Source organism: Spea bombifrons, chromosome 4 (genome assembly GCF_027358695.1).
Source record: "Spea bombifrons isolate aSpeBom1 chromosome 4, aSpeBom1.2.pri, whole genome shotgun sequence".
Taxonomy (NCBI): Eukaryota; Metazoa; Chordata; class Amphibia; order Anura; family Pelobatidae; genus Spea; species Spea bombifrons.
The window spans coordinates 89,357,356-89,383,169 of record NC_071090.1 but is presented as its reverse complement, the minus strand read 5'-3'; the positions used below and the strand labels follow the sequence as shown (position 1 = coordinate 89,383,169).

At 40.0% G+C, this 25,814-nt stretch overlaps 1 protein-coding gene and 1 long non-coding RNA gene across 5 annotated transcripts in view; both read right to left on the bottom strand.

The window, feature by feature from the left end:
* CHD2 (chromodomain helicase DNA binding protein 2) overlaps positions 1 to 10,099 on the bottom strand; it is a 38,275-nt gene extending 28,176 nt beyond the window's left edge. Inside the window, exons 1-2 of one of the 3 annotated variants that reach the window (XM_053461805.1) lie at positions 9,478 to 10,099; positions 9,000 to 9,131 (exon numbers count right to left, since the gene is read on the bottom strand). In XM_053461805.1, coding sequence (XP_053317780.1) covers positions 9,000 to 9,064 — 65 coding nt within the window. In that variant the 5' untranslated portion in view covers positions 9,065 to 9,131; positions 9,478 to 10,099. The remainder of the gene's footprint in view (positions 1 to 8,999; positions 9,132 to 9,477) is intronic. The other 2 variants (XM_053461803.1, XM_053461804.1) reach the window with 2 other exon arrangements.
* A 1,066-nt stretch (positions 10,100 to 11,165) lies between these two features.
* LOC128490086 (uncharacterized) lies at positions 11,166 to 22,274 on the bottom strand. Of its 2 annotated transcripts, XR_008353912.1 has the most exons (7): positions 21,714 to 22,274; positions 21,235 to 21,366; positions 20,475 to 20,695; positions 19,210 to 19,267; positions 19,025 to 19,075; positions 15,483 to 15,509; positions 11,166 to 11,417 (listed from the first exon to the last, which is right to left on the bottom strand). It is a non-coding gene; the product is annotated as an uncharacterized LOC128490086 (long non-coding RNA). The 2 variants fall into 2 exon arrangements; XR_008353913.1 differs by lacking the exon at positions 20,475 to 20,695 and having other exon boundaries at positions 21,714 to 22,272.
* Positions 22,275 to 25,814: the final 3,540 nt, after the last annotated feature.

Here is a 25,814-nt window from a genome sequence, read left to right as displayed (position 1 = left end):
TAAATTAAAAGATTATTTGAAAAAAAAAAAAATACTTTTCTTTTCCTCCAATTGATGGAATACCAGGCATAGAGCCGGTGTCAGCCCCTGGACACCAGTGTCTGTGACAGCTGGTGGAAGTGACTGGTGCAGATGGGGTATATATATATAGATAGATATAGTTTATTTACCATTTTTAACAGTTCAGTGTACTTATTTAATGGCATGGATATGTTATCTAGAACTTAAGCAACAAAGGAAATGCACATTGCATTTACAATAAGCTTCCAATCTAATCTAATGTGGTACGACAAGTTCATTTCAAAACTAAACCAAATGTGATTTCATCTTTCCAAGACTTTAGGTAGCATTTCACAAATAAAAAAAAAAAATCTCCACATATGAACTTCCTCTCTCTGTTCCATGAAGTATTGACTGTTGTTAGTAACAACAACCAGCAGAGGGCAGCAAGTGCTCATTTGAAATGAGCTTGGAAACTGGGCGGGGGGGGGTAAGAAAATAACATGACCGCCATTTTCTATGGAAGTCACTGCCATTCACTCACAAAATGGAGTCTCAAACACAAGAACAGCTCTTCTCCTGTCATTGATTGCAAACAGGTGGTTGGCCTTAACAAAATTCTGGAATTCAAATTATGGCATCGAAAGCTGACAATTGTTCACACATAAGTCATTAATAATTAGTAATTGACTTAATTGTCCTGTAAACCCATTATGAAAAACGGCTAGAAATTAAGAGGCACAGAATTGCTGGAATCATGCACAATAAAATACATTTATTAATTGATGTGTTTGTCATACGTTTGGATGATTTGGAAAACATTTCAAAGGGCCAAAGAGGGACCCTGTTGTTTTAGCATGGTTAGAGATGTAGAGATAGAAGAATGGGCTTTACTGAGAGTTTGTGATCCATTGGTAGGATTTAGGTTTCTGAGTAAGTCATTAAAATAATGTTAATAAAATGTAGAATGACTCTACTTTTTTGTTTTTTCTATATACGTTATAGTAAATTTCAGTGCTGTAAAACATAGTGACATACTCATATCCGGCAAACGTTTGGAGAAACATGAGGGAGAATAGAGGAATATGTAGATTTGGGCATCAAGGGGGATGGTTCCACCTAAAGAAAGTCACTAGGAAGGCAAGACTAAGCTTTCTGGATTTCCGGGAGAGTGATATCAGGACAGAGAAGGAGGCAGATGGACATTGGAAGCATGTGTTTTTCTAGATTTGGGCAGCATGAAATTCTTCTCTGTATATGGTTACAATCAAAAAATGGATCTGTTGCAAACTTGGTTATTTAGATTGGCAAAAAGCCACACGGCGCTTAACTTAAATCACCTCATGTAGGTACATAAAATTGCTTCTCTTTCAGGTCACCAGGGAACAAGACCAAGAAAAGATTCATCTCCCTTACCCAGGTATTCCCATTAAAAGTATATTTTTGTGCACACACAAGTGAAAATTAGTGCACAGTTTTACCTATGCATGCAGGGCCACCTTGTTACTTGCAAGAGAAACTTGCTTGTTAAGCTGATGAGATCAAATGTATCATCGCAACACAACTGTATGTTTAGTGAAAAACAGCAGAGTAGTCGAGTAGACGAAAGATACAACCACCTAAGTTACAAAGGGTTTATTCACTAGAGAGACTTGGCAGAGCCGCTGCTCAGTTCCTTGACGTCACCAAACATTATGAAGAACCAACCTCAGTGAGCTTCTGCTTCAGGGAGATTGTTGGCCCTTAATAATGAATAGTGAAGCAAAAGAGCTAAAACCACAATTATCTCTTCACAGTATAAGACTCATAAGCATGCTTTCATTTCATCTAGAAGTCTCATGATTAAAAGGTAAAATATCGCAAAATGGACATCCTGGACCAGTTATTTCCCATGAAACCATCGAGGGAAGTGGATTCGCTATTACACAGTAATGGGATTTCCTTATATTTTAGAGACATTATAATTTTGTTGACCAAAACCCACCAAAGGATTACACATTTCTTAAAATAAGATCTGAGAACACTTGACCCACCCCTTCCCCCTCTCTCAATTCTTACAGATACTTTAAATACCTCCATTGTGGCGGTGTAGTTTAAGACGACTGAGTTGAGTGTGTGCTAGAATATATTAACAAAAATCGAAACCGAAAGATTTAAGTGTTTTGAAATACGAAGCGATATTTTTTTTTCCGCCCGTGTTAGACAAACTATTGCACCATTTATTGAGTTATACCATATGTATGGCGTCATCTGTTTATTTCACCATTCTTCGCTGAAAAACAACACTGTATGTGGTGCACAGTATGTACCATGTGAATTTTAATGTCATACGCTTAGCTCACAGGTTTGTGATTAAACAGAATAAGTCTGAATGGGACTATACAGAATCCAGGCGTTTACAGCAAGTACAAGTTGCATTTTTTTTTGATAAACAATTCAAGGGAACTGTCCCATCAGAGATAAAACCATTAACAGCAAATAGTATGAAAAGACACTAACAGTCTACTTTTAATTTAATCAGATTTACACTATATGACCAAAAGAATGCAGGCAACCCCTTTTATTGAGTTTAGGTGGTTCAGACACACCCATCAATAACAGGTGTACAATCAAGACAAACATTGGCAGTACAATAGGTAGTACTGAAAAGTTCAACAACTTTAAACGTGGCACTGTTATAGGATGACCTTTCCACAAGTCAGTTCATTAAATTTCTGCTAGATCTGCCCCGGCCCACTGTGTTATTATTATTATTAAGGGGAAGAGTCTACGACCACAGCTCAGCCATGAAGCTGTAGACCACGTCACAGAGCTGGGCTGCCGAGTGCTGAAGCACATAAAAAGCTTCTGTCCTTTGTAGCATTACTTACTACAGAGTTCCAGTCTCTGGAAGTTACAGCAGCACAAGGACTGTGCATACTGCCTACTATAATGTTTGTTGTGCACAAAGCAAGGTCCATAAAGACACAGTTGGCAAGCTTCGTGTGGAGGATCTTGAGTGGCCTACACAGAGCCATGACCTTAACCCCATTTAACACCTTTGGAATGAATTGGAATGCCGACTGCGAGGCAGGCCTTCTTGTCCAACATCAGTGCCTGACCTTATATAATTCCATCAGACACGCTCCAAAGTCTTCAGTAAAGCCTACCCAGAAGAGTGAAGGCTGTTAGTCGCAAATGAGGTTGAAATTACGGTTCTCCATAAAACATTCTTTCATCTTCCCTGATCACTCAAAAGAATGCTCTCAGGTGACGTGTGCATTGTTTTAGCAGACTGTGCATGATCGTCTAGTACTTGAGTACAAAAAAAAACAAAATACACTGGCAGTTCCTCTGGCTGAAAGATTAAGTGAGGAAAAAATAAATCATTGTATGTGGGTATAAGAATCTGGGATAACCTGACAGTTCCCCTTTACTTGGTCTGAGACTTTTGCTTGTAGTATCTTCCATCTGGAGGAATGTTTTTCTTAACCAATGTTAACAACCTTTAATAGAGGAGGTTTTCCTTTAAACCATTTTTCCCATCTGTATACTTTAAAATTAAACACATTACATTCTACTAAACATGTTTTTTGGGCTGCTTAATGTTTGACAAGCGCTTTTAAACTCTTTGTATGTCACCTAAGGATAGTTTACAAAGGAGTTACTGAGTAAACATGTCCTCCTCCGAACCTTACCCATACCACTACAATATTTAAGTTTAGTCTTTGTGGGGGGGGGGGGGAAACTGCTGCTCTTTACCCTTGTGTGTCCTGGTATATTTGAGTGCCATTTTCTGCTGACAAAGCACAATTGGGGTGTTTATTGCCTAAAGCAGGAGTTTGGAGGCGAGTGGAACATTTTGCCTCACTGGTATCACTATGCGTTGTGGAAGGTCAACCTCTGTGAAGTTTCCTCCAAAAGGGAAACAATGTGTGATTAACACAGTTTTGTTGACCTCATGAACTATACCCGGTTCGAAAAGAGAAGAAATCAGAGCTAGCACTTTTATCAAGTCTTTGATCCTCTTCTGTTGGCGCTGGCCACCTCTTCTAGAACTTAATCATACACGATACAGAGAAAACACATATTTCTTCAGGAGACTCTTAAAAAAATGCAATGTGATATTGGAGTTAAAATGTTTACCTCTCCTGCAAACCCCCACTTTGGTGAAGTTTGTTCCCTCCGGAACCCACAGGCCTTATATAGTAAAAACATTCTCCATTGAGATGAATAACTGCATAGTTACCTAAATGCAGTAAAATAAACCCTTGATGCGTTCATCAAGCAGACTGAGACCAGATATTTAAACTTCTATAAAGCAAGTATACTGAAGGCAAAGAATGCTTTATTTCATGGAAATGTTTATTTTTATTTCCTTCAGTTTCAAAACAGTGGAAATCTATACATTAGGGGTAGAGTGATAACAGGGAATGCCAGGTCATACTGCGGGGAAGGGGTTCAGTCTCTTAGCTTCATTCCTTCCATATATCCTGGGCAAGGATGGATGAACCCAGAGTTCACGTTAGTACACAACAACACCAGGAAGAGAGGCTTAAAATCTGTTTTCCTGCAATTTATGCGTTCCATGCATTGTGGACAAACTATAAAAAAATTATTTGAATGAGAGACCCCAAAGGCTCTCTTTCATCCATGAAGCCCTGTTTACAAAACGGCATCACAACACATTGTTCCTCTACAATACAATTATATATTATGGAGGACTAAACAAGGGATGCACCGATATTTCAGTGGCCGAAATATATCGGCCGAGAAGGGCATTATCGGAAAAATGTCGAAATAAAAGGAAACGCCTGAAAATAATCGTCCGCAGTGGCTGGGCTGCTTTACCTGTGCGTTGGTTGCACAGTGTGCAAGCAGCATCGTGGCCAGGAAAAGCAAGAACCAGCGGAGTCATGTGAATGCACATCACGTGACTCTGCTCCGTTCCTTCTTCCCCTGGGGGAGGGGCCAGAGAAGTTGTTGAGGAAGCAGCAGGGCTCCTGCAGTAGGCTGCGAGTGAGAGATCTGCAGTTCAGGTAAGGGGGTGGGGGAGGGCGTTTATGAGCAATTAAGGGAATGAATGAGTATCTGTAAATAAATGAGTATATGAGGGGGGCGCATAGGGAACCTGTAATCATATATATGTATATTAATATTGTTATTGCATTTTATGTCTCATTTTGGTGTGTTACTTACTTTTAATAAATATAATTTTTTTTTTTTTTTTTTTTTTAAAGGAGGGAGGGTCATTTTCAGTTTGGTTTCGGCCAAGTGAATCCTGAATTCTCAGCTTCGGTCCAGAATTTTCATTTCGGTGCATCCCTAGACTAAACACTCCACATATTAACTATGTACTATTCAGGGCCAGATCAGCTGATGTCACACGAGAAGCTCCATGATGCAAAGTCAGTGCGTTAAATGTGCAATTCACTTCGCTTTAGTAAAAACATCCTATGTACTTTTCCGTGATGTTCATCCTGCCTGTAACAATCGGGTGGGCACGGCTGCACCGGAAGAACCGTTCATGTGTGTAACGGTACAAGTTATGGTTAGGCGCTGGGTCCTTGAGAAATGATTGGTGTCTGCCTCCCTCGTGTATCAAGGGTAAGTGACAGTGCGCTTATAACTGCCTCGCTGCTCCTGCATCAAAACACAGCACAAGGAGGAGAAATCCATTGCGCAAGCACAGAGGGGGCAGTCAGACAATCAAGGCTAGCGACATCCAATCTGAGCCAAGAGACAGCCATGCAAATATCTCCGGAAATATGTCCGTGTTACGAAATATGCAAAACTGCTTCGAACAATTGTTTATATGCAAGAACAAAACAACTTGGTTATCGGGCAGATTTTTAAACACTGCAAGAAGGAAACATAGCAGGAACTACAACTCCTATGATCCTCAGTCAGAATGAGACTGTGCGCAGGCTGGAAACTAGAGCCGTAGCCCAGCAAAGCCTGTGAAAACCGTCGGCCAAAGAACTACAGTATTATCGGAAACAAAAAATAAAGAAGGTTAAAATAGCATGTTATCTATATGTGTCATTAACTGCTTTAGCATCAAGAAAACACAATCATGTTAAACGAGAACACCGGAGTAATCAGTCAAAACACTGGAGAACCGTAGAGGATCCTGCAGATTGCATCGGCTTCACTGCATCCTTATCAGCTTTAACCGATGTATTCACAAAAGAAAGCATGGAGGAACAACCAGGGGCTGGATAACTTCAAATGTCGAGCTAGGATATCTGTATCTGTTAAAAACGTGAGCAAAGGGCACGTGGCGTACCGGACGTGCCCCAGCCAAACCCACTGAATCATTTTTAAAGCACGCAGGGCGATGTTTCCTGTACACAAACGCTGATGGCTGGAATACTGCAATAGATTCAGGGGACACGCATTGTAACAAAGATCTCATTACTATCTGTTACCAGCTAATTACACACACATTCACCACCCCTGTTATTTAATCTATAGTCCCTATGATTCAAATCCATAAATGCCCCGCTAAGAGAGCAGCCTATAGGAATGATTCCTGGATGAAAATAACCCCTGTTTAGCTGCTAGAGGGTGGGATTAGACAATTGCCAAAAAAGGGATATTCATGAAAAAGCATCATTGCAAGGAGAGAGATTTCTTGTATAAAAACAATACATGAAATCAGCCATAGTGTGATATAATATATATCGCCATGGATACATATACCCACCGCTCATGGTTTTTTTTGTGTGTGCAGGATACATACTAACAAGCAAATCTTGTAATATGATCTCTCCCCCACTCGCTGTCAGCAACAGCCAGAAGGAGGAGGAGGAAAAAGCGAACACAAGAGCTGCTTCCAGCTGGTTGAGCAAGCTGCAACCAATTGCCAAGAGGGAGGGACTTGCAAATGACACTCACGCCGACATCAGAAGTGGGCTGGGCTCTCCCGACACCCCCTGTTACCAAGGGAGCTGCTAGCCAATGGGCTGCAGAGCAACAACAAGGTGGCCTTTGAACTCTTGGAAAGTACTTCCTCCTCCTGCTTGTGTGGAGCGCACAGTGCCTCACAGAATGTCAGCCTGGCTTTGCAGCACAAAGAAAAGCCATTTTGTGACCGAGGCAGAAAGCAGAAAATCGCAGTGTTTTAAGCGACTGTTTACACTTTAAAATCCGCATACAGCGTTTGTGTGGATGACTGTCTAACCGCTGCAAAATATGACTTTTTATTTGTTAATCTGTCCGATTTAACCCATGCTTTACACCAACCCGACAGCCTTTGCTACACTGCAGCTCTTATCTGAAGCTTTTCCCTAAAATGGCTGCCGTATTCCAGCATATTAAAAAAAAAAAAACAACCCTATTGCTAGAGCCGGTGATCGCACCCTGCTTCGAGTGACCCTGCTATAAAGAAAAGAATACTATTTATTATTCTAGCTACAGCTGTAATATGAATAAATAGTAATGCAAAAGCATAATAATGTTTAATATTTACCTATAGAAGCAACACCAGATTTGCCACACAATTATGACAATGTAACACACATTTAGAATTGTTTTATTTGAAGATGCCCGTTTTACAAAAGCCCCGCAGTTATGTAAATAAAGCTGCCGGCCAGCAAAAAGTGAAATATAATATATACTGGAGAAAATGTTACAATTAATTTAATAACTTTGGTTTCAAGCACATTTAAAGCAGCGTTAAAACATGGAGGTAGGGGTTAAAAAATACCAATATCAAACAGACAATATTACAAACATTAAAGACTCGGGGAATGGAGAACTTCAGAGACTATTTTTGCCACAAGACAGCAGGAAATAAACCTCGCGAATCGTTTGATTCTTTCCAAGAATTGCAAAATATACAGCGATGAATGCAAACAAGACCCATAAGTGTCTATATTTACAACATTTACATTTAAAATTGTCAAAATAGGGCATATTCCAAGCACATCCTAACCAAATGTCACTGGCAATTTAAAGAAATCTCAAATTTAAACATTTTATTCATAACTTAAAATTTGCGAAATAATTAAATGCTAAGAAACATTCTTATCCAACCACCCAGACGGTATCATAAGATAAAAAAAATACCACAAAAGAACCAATTTAATATATATATATATATATATATATATATATGTATATGTGTATATATATATATATATATATATATAAAAATGTATTCCATATAATGTACATGCATTCACTTCATTTACAGTAATAATGTGTTGCGTGAGATACCATATAAATATAGGTATTAATAAAAATTGCTTTGCCACTGAAATTATTAATATGTGGAAACCAAAATAGATAATCACGGCAAATATGCTTCAAGCAAATACAAATAAAAATTATAAAATATATTCAAAAGCAAATAAATAGATTTAAGAAAACTTTAGGGGTTGAGAAAATACAGAGAAGAAAATTATTAGAGAAATAAAGTTTATTAAAATAGTTAAAACAGTGTTTGAAATAATAACCCAAAAGCAAAGCAAACCTTGCTTCTTAAATTAAAAAAGAAAGGGGGTACTTTCCAAAAAAGGCTTTGATATGACATCTATATCCATCGCTCATTAAAAGTTTGCAAACTGCTATAAATTTACACCGAGGCTTTGGTGTGGCCTTGTGTGAAATAAAACTAAAGAAAATTCAGAGAAATTGTATGTAATGAAAATGGTGCAATGCAGCAGATACTAAACACACAAGGTCATTTTCCTTCCGGCATTAAATTGCCAAAAAACATGAATTTTAAGCACAAAATAAGGCAATGGTGAGAGGTGAGATGTGCCTGGGAGACATGGTCACATTTCTCACTGGTATATGGGGGGTTCCTTGGATTCCCCATCCAACTTTTCCAATTTACAATCAAAACTTAGGGTGTGGCAATGGGGAGAAAAAAGTCAAGGTCAGAGCTGTAAGGAAAACGGAGAAAAGTCTAAAAAAAATCCAAATATGCCAATGTGAGGCTGGAAGCATGTCTGCCGGGTAAACAATGTATCGAGACAGGGAGAAGCAGGCAGGAAAGTTGCAAATCGTACCTCGATGCATTGCTATGGGCTGAGCCGTCCTCGTCCTCCAAGGGTTTCTCCTTATTCCTCATCATCTTGGATGCCCGTAGTACCGGAGGCAGGTGGCAGACTGGCCTTTCAAGTACTATGCCCAGGTATTTGCTGTCAAAAGTTGAGAGAAAGGTAAGATCCCCCCAAGCTAAAGCCATGTTACCGCACGGGCAGCCGACACACCGAACGCTGCGATCACATGGAGAACAAAGCAGGACACGAAAGCGGCACAGCCCGAAGAAATGGTTAAAAAACACAATTGTGCCCCCCAAAAATGACAGATCGGATAGGCCATCCTTCAGCAGCAAAGTTTGATCATGTCACCTCACCCCCCGATGTAAATCACGTTATTTACTATTGCGTCATCACACAGAAAAGACGATTAAAAAACAAGAAAAATAAGCAAAATGCAATAAAAACACACAGTAAGATAAATGGATAGCGGTAGGAAGCTCACCTGGTCAGCCCATGTACCGGGTCCGGATGGGAATCCTTGTATTTAAACAAACGGGGAAAAAACCATAAAAATGTATAGAATTTGGCTAAAAATGATAGATTCCGGGGAAATGAGAGTAAATATTGGGGGGCAGGGGTCTGGGGGGTAGAGGTGTCTTGGTAGGGAGGACGGGAGGAAGGGCTGCTCAGAGCGCACAAAAATGGAGGTGCGCCATGAGCTGGGAAAACAACGAGCAGACTCCTCGGCTCCTTCTGTCCGCCGGAGACCGGACACCAAAAAACGGCTTAAAACGGCTCAAAATCCAGGGCTCCGGAGCCCCCCGAGACTCATGGGGACAGGAGGAAGGGTGGGGGTCCCCCAGGGGGCGAAACAAAGTTGAAGAAAGTTGATTGAAGCGCAGGAGACGGCAGCGGGCTGAGTGCGCTCTCTAAGGCACAGCCGCCATCTGTAGCTCCTTCCCAGCTCTGAGCTCGGCTTGTGATTGACACTCTCTACATTTACCCCAGAACTCAGGTGATGCACGAAAGACCCACCCCTTCATTTCCACCATTATCCAAGAGCAATGGGGAAGGGTCAGGCAATGATAACCCCCTTTATGTAAGGTGCCAGGGCAGCCTTAGTGCCTCGGATATTACCCCCTAGCACCAGGGGCAAACACCCTTTGAGAGCCAGAACGAAGAAAAACGAGTCTTTTGTCCTCAAAGCCTTGGCAAATGCTGTAGTCCTTGGAACAGATCACTTCCTTTCTGGACAGGAAGTTGTATAAGAGCAAGCCATGTTTTAAGAGATTGGGTATTAACCTTCTTGGGTCAACCATGATATTGGAAAGCCATGCTGTGTAGAGTAATAGTGGGGCAAATGGAGTTTTGTTTGAACCCCACAACCCCCTGGATGTAATGGGGGGGGGACTTCTTTAAGTTAGAATAAGTAAGCTGGTATTTTACTGTAAGAGCAGGAAATATAACCCATATCCACATGCGCTGGAGTACATAGGGTGACCCACCAGCGCCTCCCTGGTGTTGAAATATTGGAACTATGAAATCATGTACTGCTATTGGGAAGGCAAAATTATAAATATAGGGTGACCAAAAAAAACATTGTTTTGGTGTCACTGTTGAGATCGAAGCCCAACAGGCTTGAGTACTGATACATTTGGATGTTGAAGAGAGTAGAGGAGCTCGACCTCCCCCTAACTTAAAGTAGGTGGTCCGCCTTGCTGATCTGGAAGAGCTCAATGGGGACCCATAATGATTTATCGTTTCCCATGAAGATCACATATCTAAGGGTACATAGATTCAAAGTATATGGATTAAAAGGTAAAATGTTTTATGAATGGTCAAACCTGTAACTGTTGGGGGTGTTCAGCACGGAACTCGAACATTATACATAACCCAATGTATTTGGCACATGAGCCCAAAACGAGTTCTTTTAAAGCAAATTCTGATCACTTAACACCTATGATGATGAAAAAAAACACATTTTTCCCCAGCCACCTGGATTCTCGTGCCAACAGACACTATACAGTTATCCATTTGAAGCACCTGCTTTGATATTATTCCACAGCAACCTTTATGCATCTACTGGGAGAATACAAAACTAAATTCAAATAAGCAATACCTGGTACCCATTTACACATAGGATATTTTACAAAATGGTGAAGAGGGAAAATAAACACAAATGAGACAAAAGCAGGTCGATATTTGCCTTTATTAAAATATTCTGATAATCGTCAAAAAAAGTTAAGCACAAAATGTAGTAAAACATTGTAAAAGAGCAGTTCACAAATCAATAGTAAACCCAATTGTTTCGTAAAGAGTCCATTTTTCAAATGATCATTCTTGAACGAATAATATTTTAGTCCAATCCATTACGCTTCCCACTAGAGTAGCAATCTTTGACTTCATCTGTTGAATCCTTTTCAATTGTCCAAGGATTGAGCTCTTAAAAAACAAAATTAAAAAGACCTATTGGAATGTGGACATGATCCTTGCACATCAGTAACCAGCTTGTAAACATTTTCAATCCATAAGTTACAATACACCTTGCACACAACTTAAAAACAAAATCACTTTGATGTAGACGCCAGTCTATGGATTTCATACACAGAATTCCATGATTAGCCTTTAAACAACCCCTGGATAATAAATCTCCATACAGAGGGCAGTGGGAGAACATTGGCCTTGAAGGACAATCATGTAATTCTGCATCTCCTTGGTTCTTAGCTGGCCTTAAACTTTGCTTAAGTTCCTATTCTCACAGGTCCAGCCTGGAATACACAGTGCAATGGCTGCCTCAAAGTATAGAATCACACAAACACCAGTTGGGTTTGTTGTGTATTTAAATCAAATGCACATGAAGAAATGCAGAACGTAATTTGGGGCATCTGCTTTTTAAGTACATTGGGGGTATTTAGATGCATACGGTTTCTGTATCCTTCGGGACACACAACTTTCCTTTAGGGAAGCCATTTTATTGTCATGGCTTTTCATACATGATAGTCGATCTACAAAAGGTTACTGACGCTTGCCAATAATGAACTCCTTTTTGCTTGTATGATTAGAAAAGGAAGAGCTGTCCAATGTTAATGGAAACATTTCATATATATAATGGCAGCCAGCATGCAGACATTGCAAGAGAGCAACAAATATTTATCACCATATAACCAAGATTAAGCCCCCCTAGGCTCTACATGGCCCACCGGGTGTTTATACAAAACCATTTTAAAGACAGTATAAACCTCTTCACCTTCCCCACACCGGCACCCAAACGCTTATCGAACCCAGATGCTCCCAGCACCACAAAAGTAAAATGCAGCCACAAGTGACTAAGTATCTGCCTTCATTTATCATTCATTTCACACCTTTGTAATTCTGATTATGGATTACTTTGGCAACAGTTTCTGCATTATTATTTCTCCCCACTATTGGAACGAAGTGCTAGTCATTAACGTGTCCGTTATTAGTCATTTGTATGCATTGTAGCCATTACAATCTACTGGACAGACACTAATTCCATATCACAAACCACACAAAAGTAGTAAAAAGTCATCTTAAGGCATTTTGTGACATTAAAGCCTATGCGGGAAAGGACTTTATTAGCATGGCTGTAAACAGTCAGCACAGGGTGGTATTTGCGTACAGAAAGTAGTTGAGAACATAAAAAGTGTACACTGGCGGCCTACAGATAAAGGATGTTTAGCATAAAGATAAACCCCCACTCTTCAGTGTCAGGTATATCTATGTATACGCCATTGCATTCAATGCTTGGTGAAGAGTTTTGCAGGGGACTCTTGCTTTGGTCTACGACCCTCTTGCCATCTCAATTTGACAGCGTTTATCTGCTATAAGTTAGTATGCCAGACTGATTCCTGAACAGTGCCGCCATGCACACGCACCCAATGCTGCCAGCACATGCACAGCAGACATGGAAGTTCTACCTGCGAGGACCATACTGGGAATCCTGCTTGATAAATGAATGACATTAGTGAAGGAGTGTCCCTTTTCTTTTTGGATGTTGATATGCTCTGTCAGCATTTGTACGGGTGAGGTCAGGCAAATGGCGGGAATTAAAATCAGGTAACTGCTATAACAGATTTGCCACAGATCTTCACTTCCCTAAGGTAAAATTTACTAAATTCCAATGATAAACAGCATCTCAGCCAAGAAAGGTACCATGATCAAATTCACAAAAGGCATTTTTGTCTTACAGACTAAATTAGAACATATTAAAGAGTAGCTGCACCCTATTATGCCCGAGAACCAATGGAGACTTACAGAAAGCATAATAAAAGAGAAAGCAGCAATAAAGATTAGAAACGCAATAGGCAAAAATGAAAATATATACATACACTCCGACTGCAGATCAAACCTCACAACACTGGTTTATTTTAATCTACAATACATGTAATGTTATAATTGGCAGGTTATTGTATGTTCTAGCTTAAAGGAATACACATCCAGACACAAAACCGTCAATAGACTAGCAGCTAATACACAACACTGGCATTGATACCAATACATGCTGTGTAACATTCAAAGAAACCACACACAGAAGACAAACACCTCAGAGCTTAGTTTTAGAGACAATATGTAAAAAGGAGCCACATAATTCCACATTAACACTTAGGACATCTTTGCAACACAATGCTGTATTCCCTTCAAAAGTTTTTAAATGAAAGGCCCTTCCATATGAACTACCACATCCATCTACCAAAATAGAAGCAGTAGAAGACATGAGAATTTCTCCGGTCAAAGACTATAGAAACATGCAGTCACATGATGCCCATAGCAACTGAAGCAGAGCACCAATCCATCAACAGTCAGATGTCTTATAACATGGGCTGCTCCAGACAGATGTCTTATAGCATGGGCTGCTCCAGACAGATGCACCCCACTTCTAGTAATTCTAGCCATCGCTACCCCCTAATGTTTCCCCTTTAGCAGGGAAACCTACACCCAGGGATGTTTGGCACACATCACTGTGTCCACACATCCATTCCGTTATATAGGTGCTGAAAGGCAAAAAACCCTACAAAGTCCACAACCACTAAGCATACTTTAGGAATTTCTCCCAGGAATTTGAACTTTGGCAGTATCATTGTTAGGATATCATTTTGTTATCCAAGTTAGAACACTGATTTCTTGTACATACAAAAAGGTAACATTTATGGCTCCCAGCTTACGCATTTCCCTTAAAAAGCCAATATAATGCATTTTATCAAAACTAAGAGTCGTTTATTTAAACTACCTAAAGCAAGTGTTAATTGCTTTGGTGAAATTTAGTTCACTTCAAGCCCAATAGTGTTCTATAACATTTCATAGCAAAGCCAACTCAACTATACTCCTCAACCAGCACCATCAATACTATGTCAAGAGATGATACGCATACAAGAAACGCGATCGTTACGACAATCACTGATCAACAGATTCTCAGATCCAACTGAAGGAAAATAAAGTAGGTTGGGGGATACTAGCCAGCCAAACATATGAAAATGTGCAAAAGACTGCCTGGGTGTGAATTACGGACAGCACAATATATGGAGATTTAAGATTACTGTGACAGCAAATGTCTATTTTAAGCTGTACATATTCCAGGACCTATTTGTAGCTTGGCGTGAACAACTGGATGAATACCTCCTACTCAACCGTAAAAAGGGCATCAGTTGTGCTTGTCTGTTGGTCAGTATACTGCTTTGGAGACATTTTGTGGTAAAGTTGGCATTATATGGGCAGGGAAGCCATGATCAGCAGCAAAACCAGCAGATCAAAGTTTTCTGTTCTAACTTCCACTCCCTTCAACATATTGTTACTGATAATCAGCTTCAAGAGGGGAACAAACTTTGCAAATCCTGGGAGTGAATCTACTAAACTCACACGGGTATAATTTGTGCATACTGCAAATGACGTAGTATAGAGTAGCATAGGCCATCATGTCAGAGTTTTGTTTCTAAATGACAATTAAACTTCTATTAAGACATAATGAAGTCATTTAATATTTGTACCACACCACTACTTGCAATTAGCTGCAACAGAAGGCAGAGCCCTGCAACTAAGGTTTATATAGTTCTAAAACCTAAAGGCACCAAGATTTTATGAGAGTTAATGCTTTGTCTGAAAGTAGTTTTTAGGAACTAAGTTTATTCTTACAGCTCTTAAAGCTGCTGCTCCACTTAAACAATAGCTTTGCATTAATGTTAATTTAACATAATTGTGGGATTAAACATTTTGTGGAAAAATAGATATAAAAAAAAATCACGGTAAACCTGTGTCCACATTCTTTTGCCAATGAGGCATTTACACAATTGAAGAGTTATTCTTGGGATGTATCGGGGCATTTAATACTATCAGTGTTACTGCATTTAGTTAGCCCAACTTCAGCACAGCACCTTTAAGTCTGACAAGTTCTTGAAAACAAAATGACACTGAGTATTACTAAAATGTAGCAGCCAACAATACAGTAGAGGCGTACAAACACATTGACTGAAATAAGAAACAAACTGAACTTACCATTCACTTTTTATAGGACTGTAATAGCTGGAATAGAAAAAATTCACACATTAGAAACAGGAAACTGCAACTTGTAGATCACAACAATTGTGTTAGCATTTCAGTCTCGCTAATATATACATTCGTTGCCATTTAGTTTAGCTATGAAATTATTGATGTCCTTTATCAGTCACGTAATAGACACGACGACAAAGATTTTAATAGACCACAGTCTGCTAAGAAAAGAATAATTAAGAAATCTCACTACACGTTTGGTCCTGCAACACCTGACATAGTATGCTTTATTTGAAAGGGAAATGCTGCCAGTGTAGTTTTAAGCTTTATTTATAGTTTGCAGTTTTACTTTATCAGTATGATTGTTTTTAAAGAGACTTTGTGTATAATTGTTTACCTCATGGAGTGGGTAACCACATCTCAGGATATTTCCATTGTGAACCCCCACCTTTGCAATGGTTGTATAAATGAAGCAAAATCAACACATAAGGCTGCATTGGTTATAGGACATGTTAGAAAAAAATGGAGGGGGGAGTTACAGAGAAAAAAAAAAATGTAGAAACAGATTGCGGCCTCGAGGTCAATAGGAAAACTATGAAACTGAATGCAAGTGTTTATGTTGAAGCCACAGTTGTGTAATCTAGGGTATCCTATGGAAAAAAAGGCTACAGGGTTGTTGAAGGTTGTTGTGCACAATAACCAAATGTGTGCATTGTGACAGGCTTTTTGTTCAACTCTTAATTCATCCCGTCATGCTTAGACTTGTTTGGAATCCTGATGTGGAAATGCTAAACACAATGCCACAAGCTAAATAGTTTTTAAAAAAGCGGGAGTCTTTTAGTGTTGTATACAGTAATGTAGTACCAAAGCAGACTTTTTCTAAATGTAATATTAGCCATTGCAGGTACTTCTAAGGTTTTGGTTGCACCTCACTGACTTACAACACTGCTTACCCCCCACGGACCTTAATAAGTGTGACATGAAACATAACTGTCTATTCCATTGTGCCAGGTGTTTCAAAACATTTTATGTAACAGACTTGCCAGAAAAAAAAAAAGCTAATGTGATATTTTGTACCATAAATACCCAAATCATTTCTCAGAAATACCTATATTGAGTAAACGTTACCTCATTCATGATTATTAGAGCTCTGTCAATGCCAAGTTATATTTGCTTAGACAAACCTAAAACTGGTGTTTAAATAGCTTAGTCTAACAGAATGCACTACGGAATTGAAATGGGGGGAGATAGCATTTCACTTAGTACTGCAGATTAGCGTATATATGCCCTAGATTGAAGGGGGGGGGTGTCAAATCACAGTTCCAGCTATTCTCTGCTTCTGTTGCACACCTATACACGCAAAAGCATTTTTTTTTTTTTACTTAAGTATTCAAGTCTGTCTATGCTGTCCATATGCCTACTGCACACTTTTGATACCAGATTCCCCCATTTGCTGCGCAGTCGCACAGTGCAGGAGGCGCAGGAAGTGATGCAACTTCCTGCCGAGGCAGACAGTGGGACACATTTTAAATTTCGTCCGAAAGGTCCTTGAAATGCCCCAGAAGGGGTTAGAGCTGACATAACACTATACTAAGTAGTAGATGGTTTTACTACCGCATGCAGTGTTTGTATTGTAGATTATACTAGATGGCCCTTTGCTTATTAGCATTTAAGGATACAGTTCTCAGTGTGCCTAAGATAGCTAAACCACTTTGACCAAGTCACTAGATGGCAACGGGCCAACTGTACACATTTCAGACATGCACTGCTCCCTTCTCTTTCTCCGCCCAGAAGCCCAGCAGGGTCACATGATGCGACGTCACATCATGTGACTCCGCTGTGTTCCTGGGCGGAACAAGAGAAGAGACGCTGTGAGGGTGCAGTGCGAAGGCAGCCTTGCGGGAAATCTGCAGATCAGGTAAGGGGGCGGGCGCGGGACTAGACACACGTGGCGGGCGCGGGACTAGACACACGTGGCGGGCGCGGGACTAGACACACGTGGCGGGCGCGGGACTAGACACACGTGGCGGGCGCGGGACTAGACACACGTGGCGGGCGCGGGACTAGACACACGTGGCGGGCGCGGGACTAGACACACGTGGCGGGCGCGGGACTAGACACACGTGGCGGGCGCGGGACTTTTTTTTTTGTTTTTTTTTAGTCCCGCAGGGCTCTAACGCTGAAGCTCTCCACCGCCAGTTAACTTATTATTTATAATTATTTTGCTTGTATCATCGTCATGTGATGTGATACATGCGCAGGCACAGTTAAATTGTGTCGATAGAAATTAAGAAAAGTAGATCTTTAAAGTCTCTGCAGTTTTTATGAGCTTACAATTTCATAGGAGAGAACAGATTTGTCAGTGAATGTGCATGAAGGTGACCACCACCAATATAAAATTAAAAACTAGTTTCCAAAATATAAGTTCTCAAAATATAAGTTTTGTTAAACTTTGTAAACAGTTTTTGCATAACGTTTTCAGGCCTCTGCATAGTTAACAGTAGAATGGCTCAGTCCGAATTACCCAGCAGGACACGGACAAATGAGAGTATATGGAGGAACAGATAAATCAGTTCAGGGTGGAGTTTGAGCAGGCTAAATCATCCAAAATAACGCATGACCTATAGATAAGGGAAACTGATTGGAACAACCTACATTAATGAATACAGTGCTGTAATTCTATCCAACGGATGTGTCCTTTTAGAGCTAAATATTTGAGTTTTGTCCAAGGGGACAGCAGCTTTAACAAATGTTTTAAATCTTCTCCATCAATTAACATTTAAAAGGGTGGTCTTTGATTGTGACAGGCGTTACAGGACATTTTATGTAATAGACTTGAAGACAGAATTACCATTGACGACTCACACGGGCTGCAGATGAACATACATGTATATGGAAAGACGGTACATTGAAACCTGTTTTTTCCCTTAACCCCATCGACTATTTCTGAATTTACTTATCTGTCACAATAATAATGTAAAGATAATTCTTTATTAAATGAAAGGGTTACATGCTGTGGAAACGTCCCATTGTTGCGTCTGAACTGCACAAGATTCTAGAAATAGTTGCTTATGTAGCTATAAAGTTTTCATAAATATGAAAAAAGCGCCACTAACTTCATGATAAGCATACTGCCTTAAAATATATTATTCTAGTGCATTATCTTTCTGGTAGACCATTTGTTCATCCTAACCACACATACATTTTAAGCTAACAAAGGGAAAGGAAAAATGTCCCCTTCTATGAAGTAAATTTTGCATAAAATACACAGGTATTAATTCCGCGCTTGGTTTCTCACAAAAATGATACACTTAAGACCGATTATTCAATAATGATGCACACTAAAATATAACTCCCTTAAACATTGCATTTTATTTTATAATTGATTTAGAAGATATTACAACAAATATCTGTACTCATAACAGAACGCTTTTTTTTTTAAACCAGTAAAAAGCTTGAATTTAGGATTTATTTTTCTTTGCGCCAAGATTATAAGATTTTTAGAATGTAATGTGCACGAACAGTTGTGTTACTGGAACAATACTTACTTGTTAAGAAAAAAAATCAGCTTGATAATTCACAGAAGCAAATAATAGCATCTAAAACATAAAAAACACAAGATATTTACATGTGTTCCAATGCGAAGTAGAATGTAATGTAAACTGCAGGTATTTTGGTTATGCACGGAAAAACACTTAAAAAAAAATGGGAGTGTATAAACTACAGTACATACCTTTTGAGCATAAAGAAACCTTTTAAGGAGGAAAGAATGTACAAGTTGACATTTTCATCTGTGAGGAAAAGAAATATAAAGTTACGCTCATTCATTATGAAAAATACATACCTGAGATATTTAACTCATCAAGGAACAAAGGTAAAGGTGGTCAAAATAAATAAATAAATAAAGCTTTGTGCATTCACACTCATTGCTGACAGATTTCTAATTTAGAATATAAAAAGTACCCAATTTTGTTTTCTTAGTAGGAACATCACATTAAATGTTTTAATTAATAAAGTAAATTATAGAAGCTTAAAATTCTGCGGTACTCAAATTATTGCGAAAATACTAATTCATGTATTCTGGTACACCATTTACAGGATTTTAAATAAACATTTCTAATTTAGTTTATTATGAATGCTTCACCCATAGAAATTGGAATTCATTTTTTTTTAAATCAAACAAAATATACTAAATGTGCCTAAGTTTTGCATTGATATAAAAAAAAAACATCACTAGGTTTTCAGCAGTTTATGTAATTTTAACCGCATAATTCTTAAATTACTAACATGCTACAGTTATGAACTCTACAAAAAGAAAAAAAAAAGAACGGCTTTCAATGTTACATTTTTAGACGTTTTATAAGCAAAAATACACGCAAAAATCCAAAAAATGTTTCCATTTTATGACAACACTAGCACATAGACCGGACACTAAAAAAAAAAAAAAAGGCAAGAAATAATAAAAAAAAAAAATGTAAATGAGAACTGCAGCATAATGCAGTATAAAAATTGAAACGGCTTAGATAGGGTTAAAAGCCAACACCCATTAGAACAATGTGTGTAATATATTTACAGCTTAGACATTACATTGTTCTCATTTTGCAGACATTTAATATTAACTTATTATAATTAAAGTCAACTGAGTGTTCATCAAAACGGTGTTTTTTTTTTTTTGTTTTTTTTACCGGATATTATGAAGAAATGTGAAGCACCTGATGTGTAACTCGGGTGAGGGGACTGGGTTATAAAGATGGTGAGAGCTGAAATGCACGAAGCCGGGACTAAAGTCATTAAATTATAGAAAAATTGTGTAAAAACCCAAACATCTGCGTATGTGAGTGAACTCCGGGTAACAGCCTCCGTGTCCAAGAGGTGTTGGGGGGATAGAAGACGAGGGAGAAGTTCCCCGACTCTCCTGGGTCACAGGTTTTCAAGGACATTCGCGTGTTTTTCTCTTCCCCACCCAAGGACAAAGGGAGAAGAAGCTGCCATACTTACCGAGCCTGTGGGCGCCATTACAGGGAGGATCTGGCAGGAGGCTTTCAGGGGCCACAAGCACCTGGTACCCCAATACTCTACACGTCGGGGTAACAGCCGTTAGCGCGGGTTTCTTCTGCACACAAGGCTCTGTTCTCTCTTTTATTGGTTATTTTGTCTTGCCTTCGCCTCGGTCTACCAACCAGGCAACGACTCCCCTCCACTCAACCCAACCTGCCTAGCTTTAAGGGGAGGGGGGACAAAAGCAGTACGCTGTCCGCCCACCCTAAACGGGCCCTCCGTAAATACATATCTGGTCATTTTAACCCAATTTCCCTTCTTCTGTAGCCTTGCCTCACGTCGCTTGCCTCCGCCATTTTGCTGCTGCAGCCTCACTCGCCTTCCTCCTTCTGCTCCCCCTCAGCTGTTTGCTACCTCCTTATCATTGCAGGCTGCATTAGGCGCCTGGCCTGTTAACCCATAGATAGCCGGGAACATAAACGCTACGGTTTAAGCACAAAATAATGCAATGGTGAGAGGTGAGATGTGCCTGGGAGACATGGTCACATTTTTCACTGGTATTTGGGGGGTTCCTTGGATTCCCCATCCAACTTTTCCAATTTACAATTGGCAGGAAAAAAGTCAAGGTCAGAGCAGGAAGGAAAACGGAGAAAAGTCTAAAAAAAAATCCAAATATGCCAATGTGAGGCTGGAAGCATGCCTGCCAGGTAAACAATGTATCGAGACAGGGAAAAGCAGGCAGGAAAGTTGCAAATCGTACCTCGATGCATTGCTGTGGGCTGAGCCGTCCTCGTCCTCCAAGGGTTTCTCCTTATTCCTCATCATCTTGGATGCCCGTAGTACCGGAGGCAGATGGCAGACTGGCCTTTCAAGTACTATGCCCAGGTATTTGCTGTCAAAAGTTGAGAGAAAGGTAAGATCCCCCCAAGCTAAAGCCATGTTACCGCACGGGCAGCCGACACACCGAACGCTGCGATCACATGGAGAACAAAGCAGGACACGAAAGCGGCACAGCCCGAAGAAATGGTTAAAAAACACAATTGTGCCCCCCAAAAAATGACAGATCGGATAGGCCATCCTTCAGCAGTAAAGTTTGATCATGTCACCTCACCCCCCGATGTAAATCACGTTATTTACTATTGCGTCATCACACAGAAAAGACGATTAAAAAACAAGAAAAATAAGCAAAATGCAGTAAAAACACACAGTAAGATAAATGGATAGCGGTAGGAAGCTCACCTGGTCAGCCCATGTACCGGGTCCGGATGGGAATCCTTGTATTTAAACAAACGGGGGGGAAATACATGAAAATGATAGAGTCCCGGGGAAAATGGAGGTGCGCCATGAGCTGGGAAAACAACAAGCAGACTCCTCGGCTCCTTCTGCCCGCCGGAGACCGGACACCAAAAAACGGCTCAAAATCCAGGGCTCCGGAGCCCCTCGATACTCGCGGCGACAGGAGGAAGGGTGGGGGTCCCCCAGGGGGCGAAACAAAGTTGAAGAAAGTTGATTGAAGCGCAGGAGACGGCAGCGGGCTGAGTGCGCTCTCTCAGGCACAGCCGCCATCTGTAGCTCCTTCCCAGCTCTGAGCTCGGCTTGTGATTGACACTCTCTACATTTACCCCAGAACTCAGGTGATGCACGAAAGACCCACCCCTTCATTTCCACCATTATCCAAGAGCAATGGGGAAGGGTCAGGCAATGATAACCCCCTTTATGTAAGGTGCCAGGGCAGCCTTAGTGCCTCGGATATTACCCCCTAGCACCAGGGGCAAACACCCTTTGAGAGCCAGAACGAAGAAAAACGAGTCTTTTGTCTTCAAATCTTTGGCAAATGCTGTAGTACTTGGAACAGATCACTTCCTTTCTGGACAGGAAGTTGTGTAAGAGCAAGCCGTGTTTTAAGAGATTGGGTATTAGCTTTCTTGGGTCAGCCATGATATTGGAAAGCCATGCTGTGTAGAGTGATAGTGGGGCAAATGGAGTTTTATTTGAACTCCACAACCCCCTGGAGGTAATGGGGGGAGGAAGACTTCTTTAAACTAGAATAAGTAAATTGGTATTTCAAGAGCAGGAAATATAACCCATATCCACAAGTGCTGGAGTACATAGGGTGACCCACCAGCGCCTCCCTAGTGTTGAAATTATGTACTACTTTTAGGAATGCAAAATTATAAATATAGGGTGACCAACAAAAACATTGTTTTGGTGTTATTGTTGAGATGGAAGCCCAACAGGCTCTCCTCAGAATGAAAGAATTGGCGCTAGTTGAGTGCTGATACATTTGGATGTTGAAGAGAGTTGATGAGCTCGACCTCCCCCTAACTTAGAGAATTAGGTGGTCTGCCTTGCTGACCTGGAAGAGCTCAATGGGGACCCATAATGATTTCTTATCGTTTCCCATGTTTTCCCATTTAAGGGTACATAGATTCAAAGTATATGGATTCAAAGGTAAAATGTTTTATAAATGGTCGAACCGGTAACTGTTGGGGGTGTTCAGTGCAGAACTCGAACATTATCCATGACCCAATGTATTTGGCACATGAGCCCAAAACTAGTTCTTTTAACCCCTTCGTGACAAAGGCTGATTTTAATTTTTGTTCTCTTCGTTACAATGGCCGTTTTAACATTTCTGCGCTGCTCGTGCTTAACTGTAATTTTCTTCTTTCCCATTTACTGAACCCACACAAGTTATATATTGGTTTTTTTTTGGACAAGAAGAGCTTTCTTTAGATGACATTGTTTTGATTGTGTCATATTATTTACTATTTAAAAAGTGTAAAATATGGTGACTTTTTTTTAAAAAAAATGACTTTTTCTAAATTTTACTTGAAAAATCTTTTACTCATCCATAAAAGGTAACGAAAAAAACTGCTAAATAGATTCTACTATTCGTCCTGAGTTTAGAAATACCCAATGTTTTTGTTTTTTTCAGCACATTATTGGGCAATAAGTACAGGTAGCGTTTTTCCAAATCTGGTAATTCTTCCCCCATGTGCCATTTTGTGTATCTTTGAAGCCGGCCAATGCAATTTACCCCATGCACTAATTCTACCACCAGTTTTTGTCAAACTTTGCGGTAGTCATTTTTTTGCATTTTTTTTCACGCACATTTTACTTCAGGTATGAACTATCAGGTTCTAGTATATAGCACTGTCATAAAATAGTGTTCAGCAACATCTCCTAACATGAATGGGTTTGCCTGGCTGTTTGGGGGCAAAAGGGCCATATTTGGGGCATGCGCATTTTTCAATGTTGAACTTTGGCATTTGGTACATCTTTGAGCCTGGCCGTTTCAGTGTGCTCTATAAAACCTTTTTTACACCCCAGGGCATTTCAAATGCTGGTATTTTAACTCTTTGCATGCATACATTTTACCACCAGCATTTCTTCAAAGTTTGCAGTAATATTTTTTGTGTGTATTTTTCCCCACACACCTATGAATTTACAACTCCTGGTATATGTCACTGTCACACAACACCCAAATATGTGTTCAGCAACATCTCTTGTGTACAGTGATACCCTACATTCATGGGTTTGTCAGGTTTGTGGGAACTAAAAGGCCACATTTGGGAGATGTGCATTTTTCTAATTGGAAATTAGATGTGTGGCCATCCTTCCCCCTGTGTTAATAGAACCCAGCCAATTCAATTTACCCCATCAAATCATACATTTTTTTAAAGTAGACACCCCATCGGCATTTAGCATGCTAGTATTTTAATTGTTTCCATGCGAGAATTGTTTTAAGCTAAAGCGCTATGTATGTATTATTTTTTTTGCCTTTTTATATTTTTTTTTTTTACATTTTTTTGGAACTTTACATTTTGCAATTTTTTTAACTAATTTATTTTTATTTATTTTTATTTTTTACCAATCACACTGATTAGAAAGCTCGGCTCCATTGACTTGCATGGTTGAATGCAATACCTGTATTCAACCTGCAAGTGGAGCCAGATTCTCAGGAGGGCCTGGATAGACACTCCTGAGAAGTCTTTTCAACTCGATTGTTTTTGTTTTTTTTTTTAAAGGGCGCCGCCATCGTGCGAGCGACAAAATCACTTGCATTGGCGGTTGTGACCACGCTCAGGAGCAGTCACGGCATGCCCTGTGGTGGGAGTTCTTGCCCCCTAAACTCTTGAAACAGTGTATGGCGGACGTTGACGCCCCGGGATGCCGATCGCGGTGTTGCTGAATGCTTCGACGTCGAGGCATTACAGCAACACCTTTTGGGTGCAGAAAGTGAACGTAAATGATGGTCCGGACATGTCAATTGTCGTTAACCCTTCGTTTTTGGGTGACATGCCCAAGCCGTCAATTGTCATTAAGAGGTTAAAGCAAATTCTGATCGCTTAATACCCATGATGAAAATCAAATTTTTTCCAACCACCTGGATTCTCGTGCCCACAAACAATATACAGTTATGCATTTGAAGCACCTGCTTTGATATTATTCCACAGCAACCTCTATGCATCTACTGGGAGAATACAAAACTAAATTCAAATAAGCAATACCTGGTACCCATTTACGCATAGGATATTTTACAAAATTGTGAAGAGGGAAAACAAATCACAAATCAGACAAAAGCAGGTCAATATTTGCCTTTATTAAAATATTCTGATAAGCATCAAAAAAAAGTTAAGCACTCTTGTTTTTGCTCTCAAATTAATATGAACTCACTCTTCTGTGGAATATGTTACCAAAGGGTTAATTATATATGTCTGATTAGTAAAGTAAGGTTGATATACTATAATTCTAATGTGTTTGGGGTAACCTAAGATGCCCGATATAAAGTCTTGATGGTGGCAACAAATTGTATACTAGGGGTATAGTGTAGGAGGGATTGCTGGGGTTAATTTAGTGGTTGCTGGGACTAGCAACAGGTAACCAGGGAGCTGGTGTCATTAACCCTTTCACTGCTACACTCTCTCCACTGTCTCAGTCGGGCCAATAGCCCGTGTTCGTGACAAACTGGTGGCATAGCGCTGGGATTTAGAGATTTTTAGTGCTGACTGGATTCACCTGTAGCACTAGAAGAAATGGCATACCTTTTTTGTGTAATTTCCAAAGACAGGGCTCGGTGCTGATTTAAAAAGACATACAAAGTGCAAAACAGTTCCCCCTCCCTACTCTTGTTTTTCTTTCTCTATACCATTTCCGAATATGGAGGCCTAGCGCAAACAACCCAAAGAGGCCCTGGAATTGATGTGCCAAGCAAGGGATTTGCAAACTTTTGGCAAAAGCAAGGAACAACTTATTGCTGACCTTATGGAGACTGACAGGCACACTGTCCAGCCAGAGACTGACACCGAAAGGGTTACAGAGCTCCCTACTTCTGCAGGA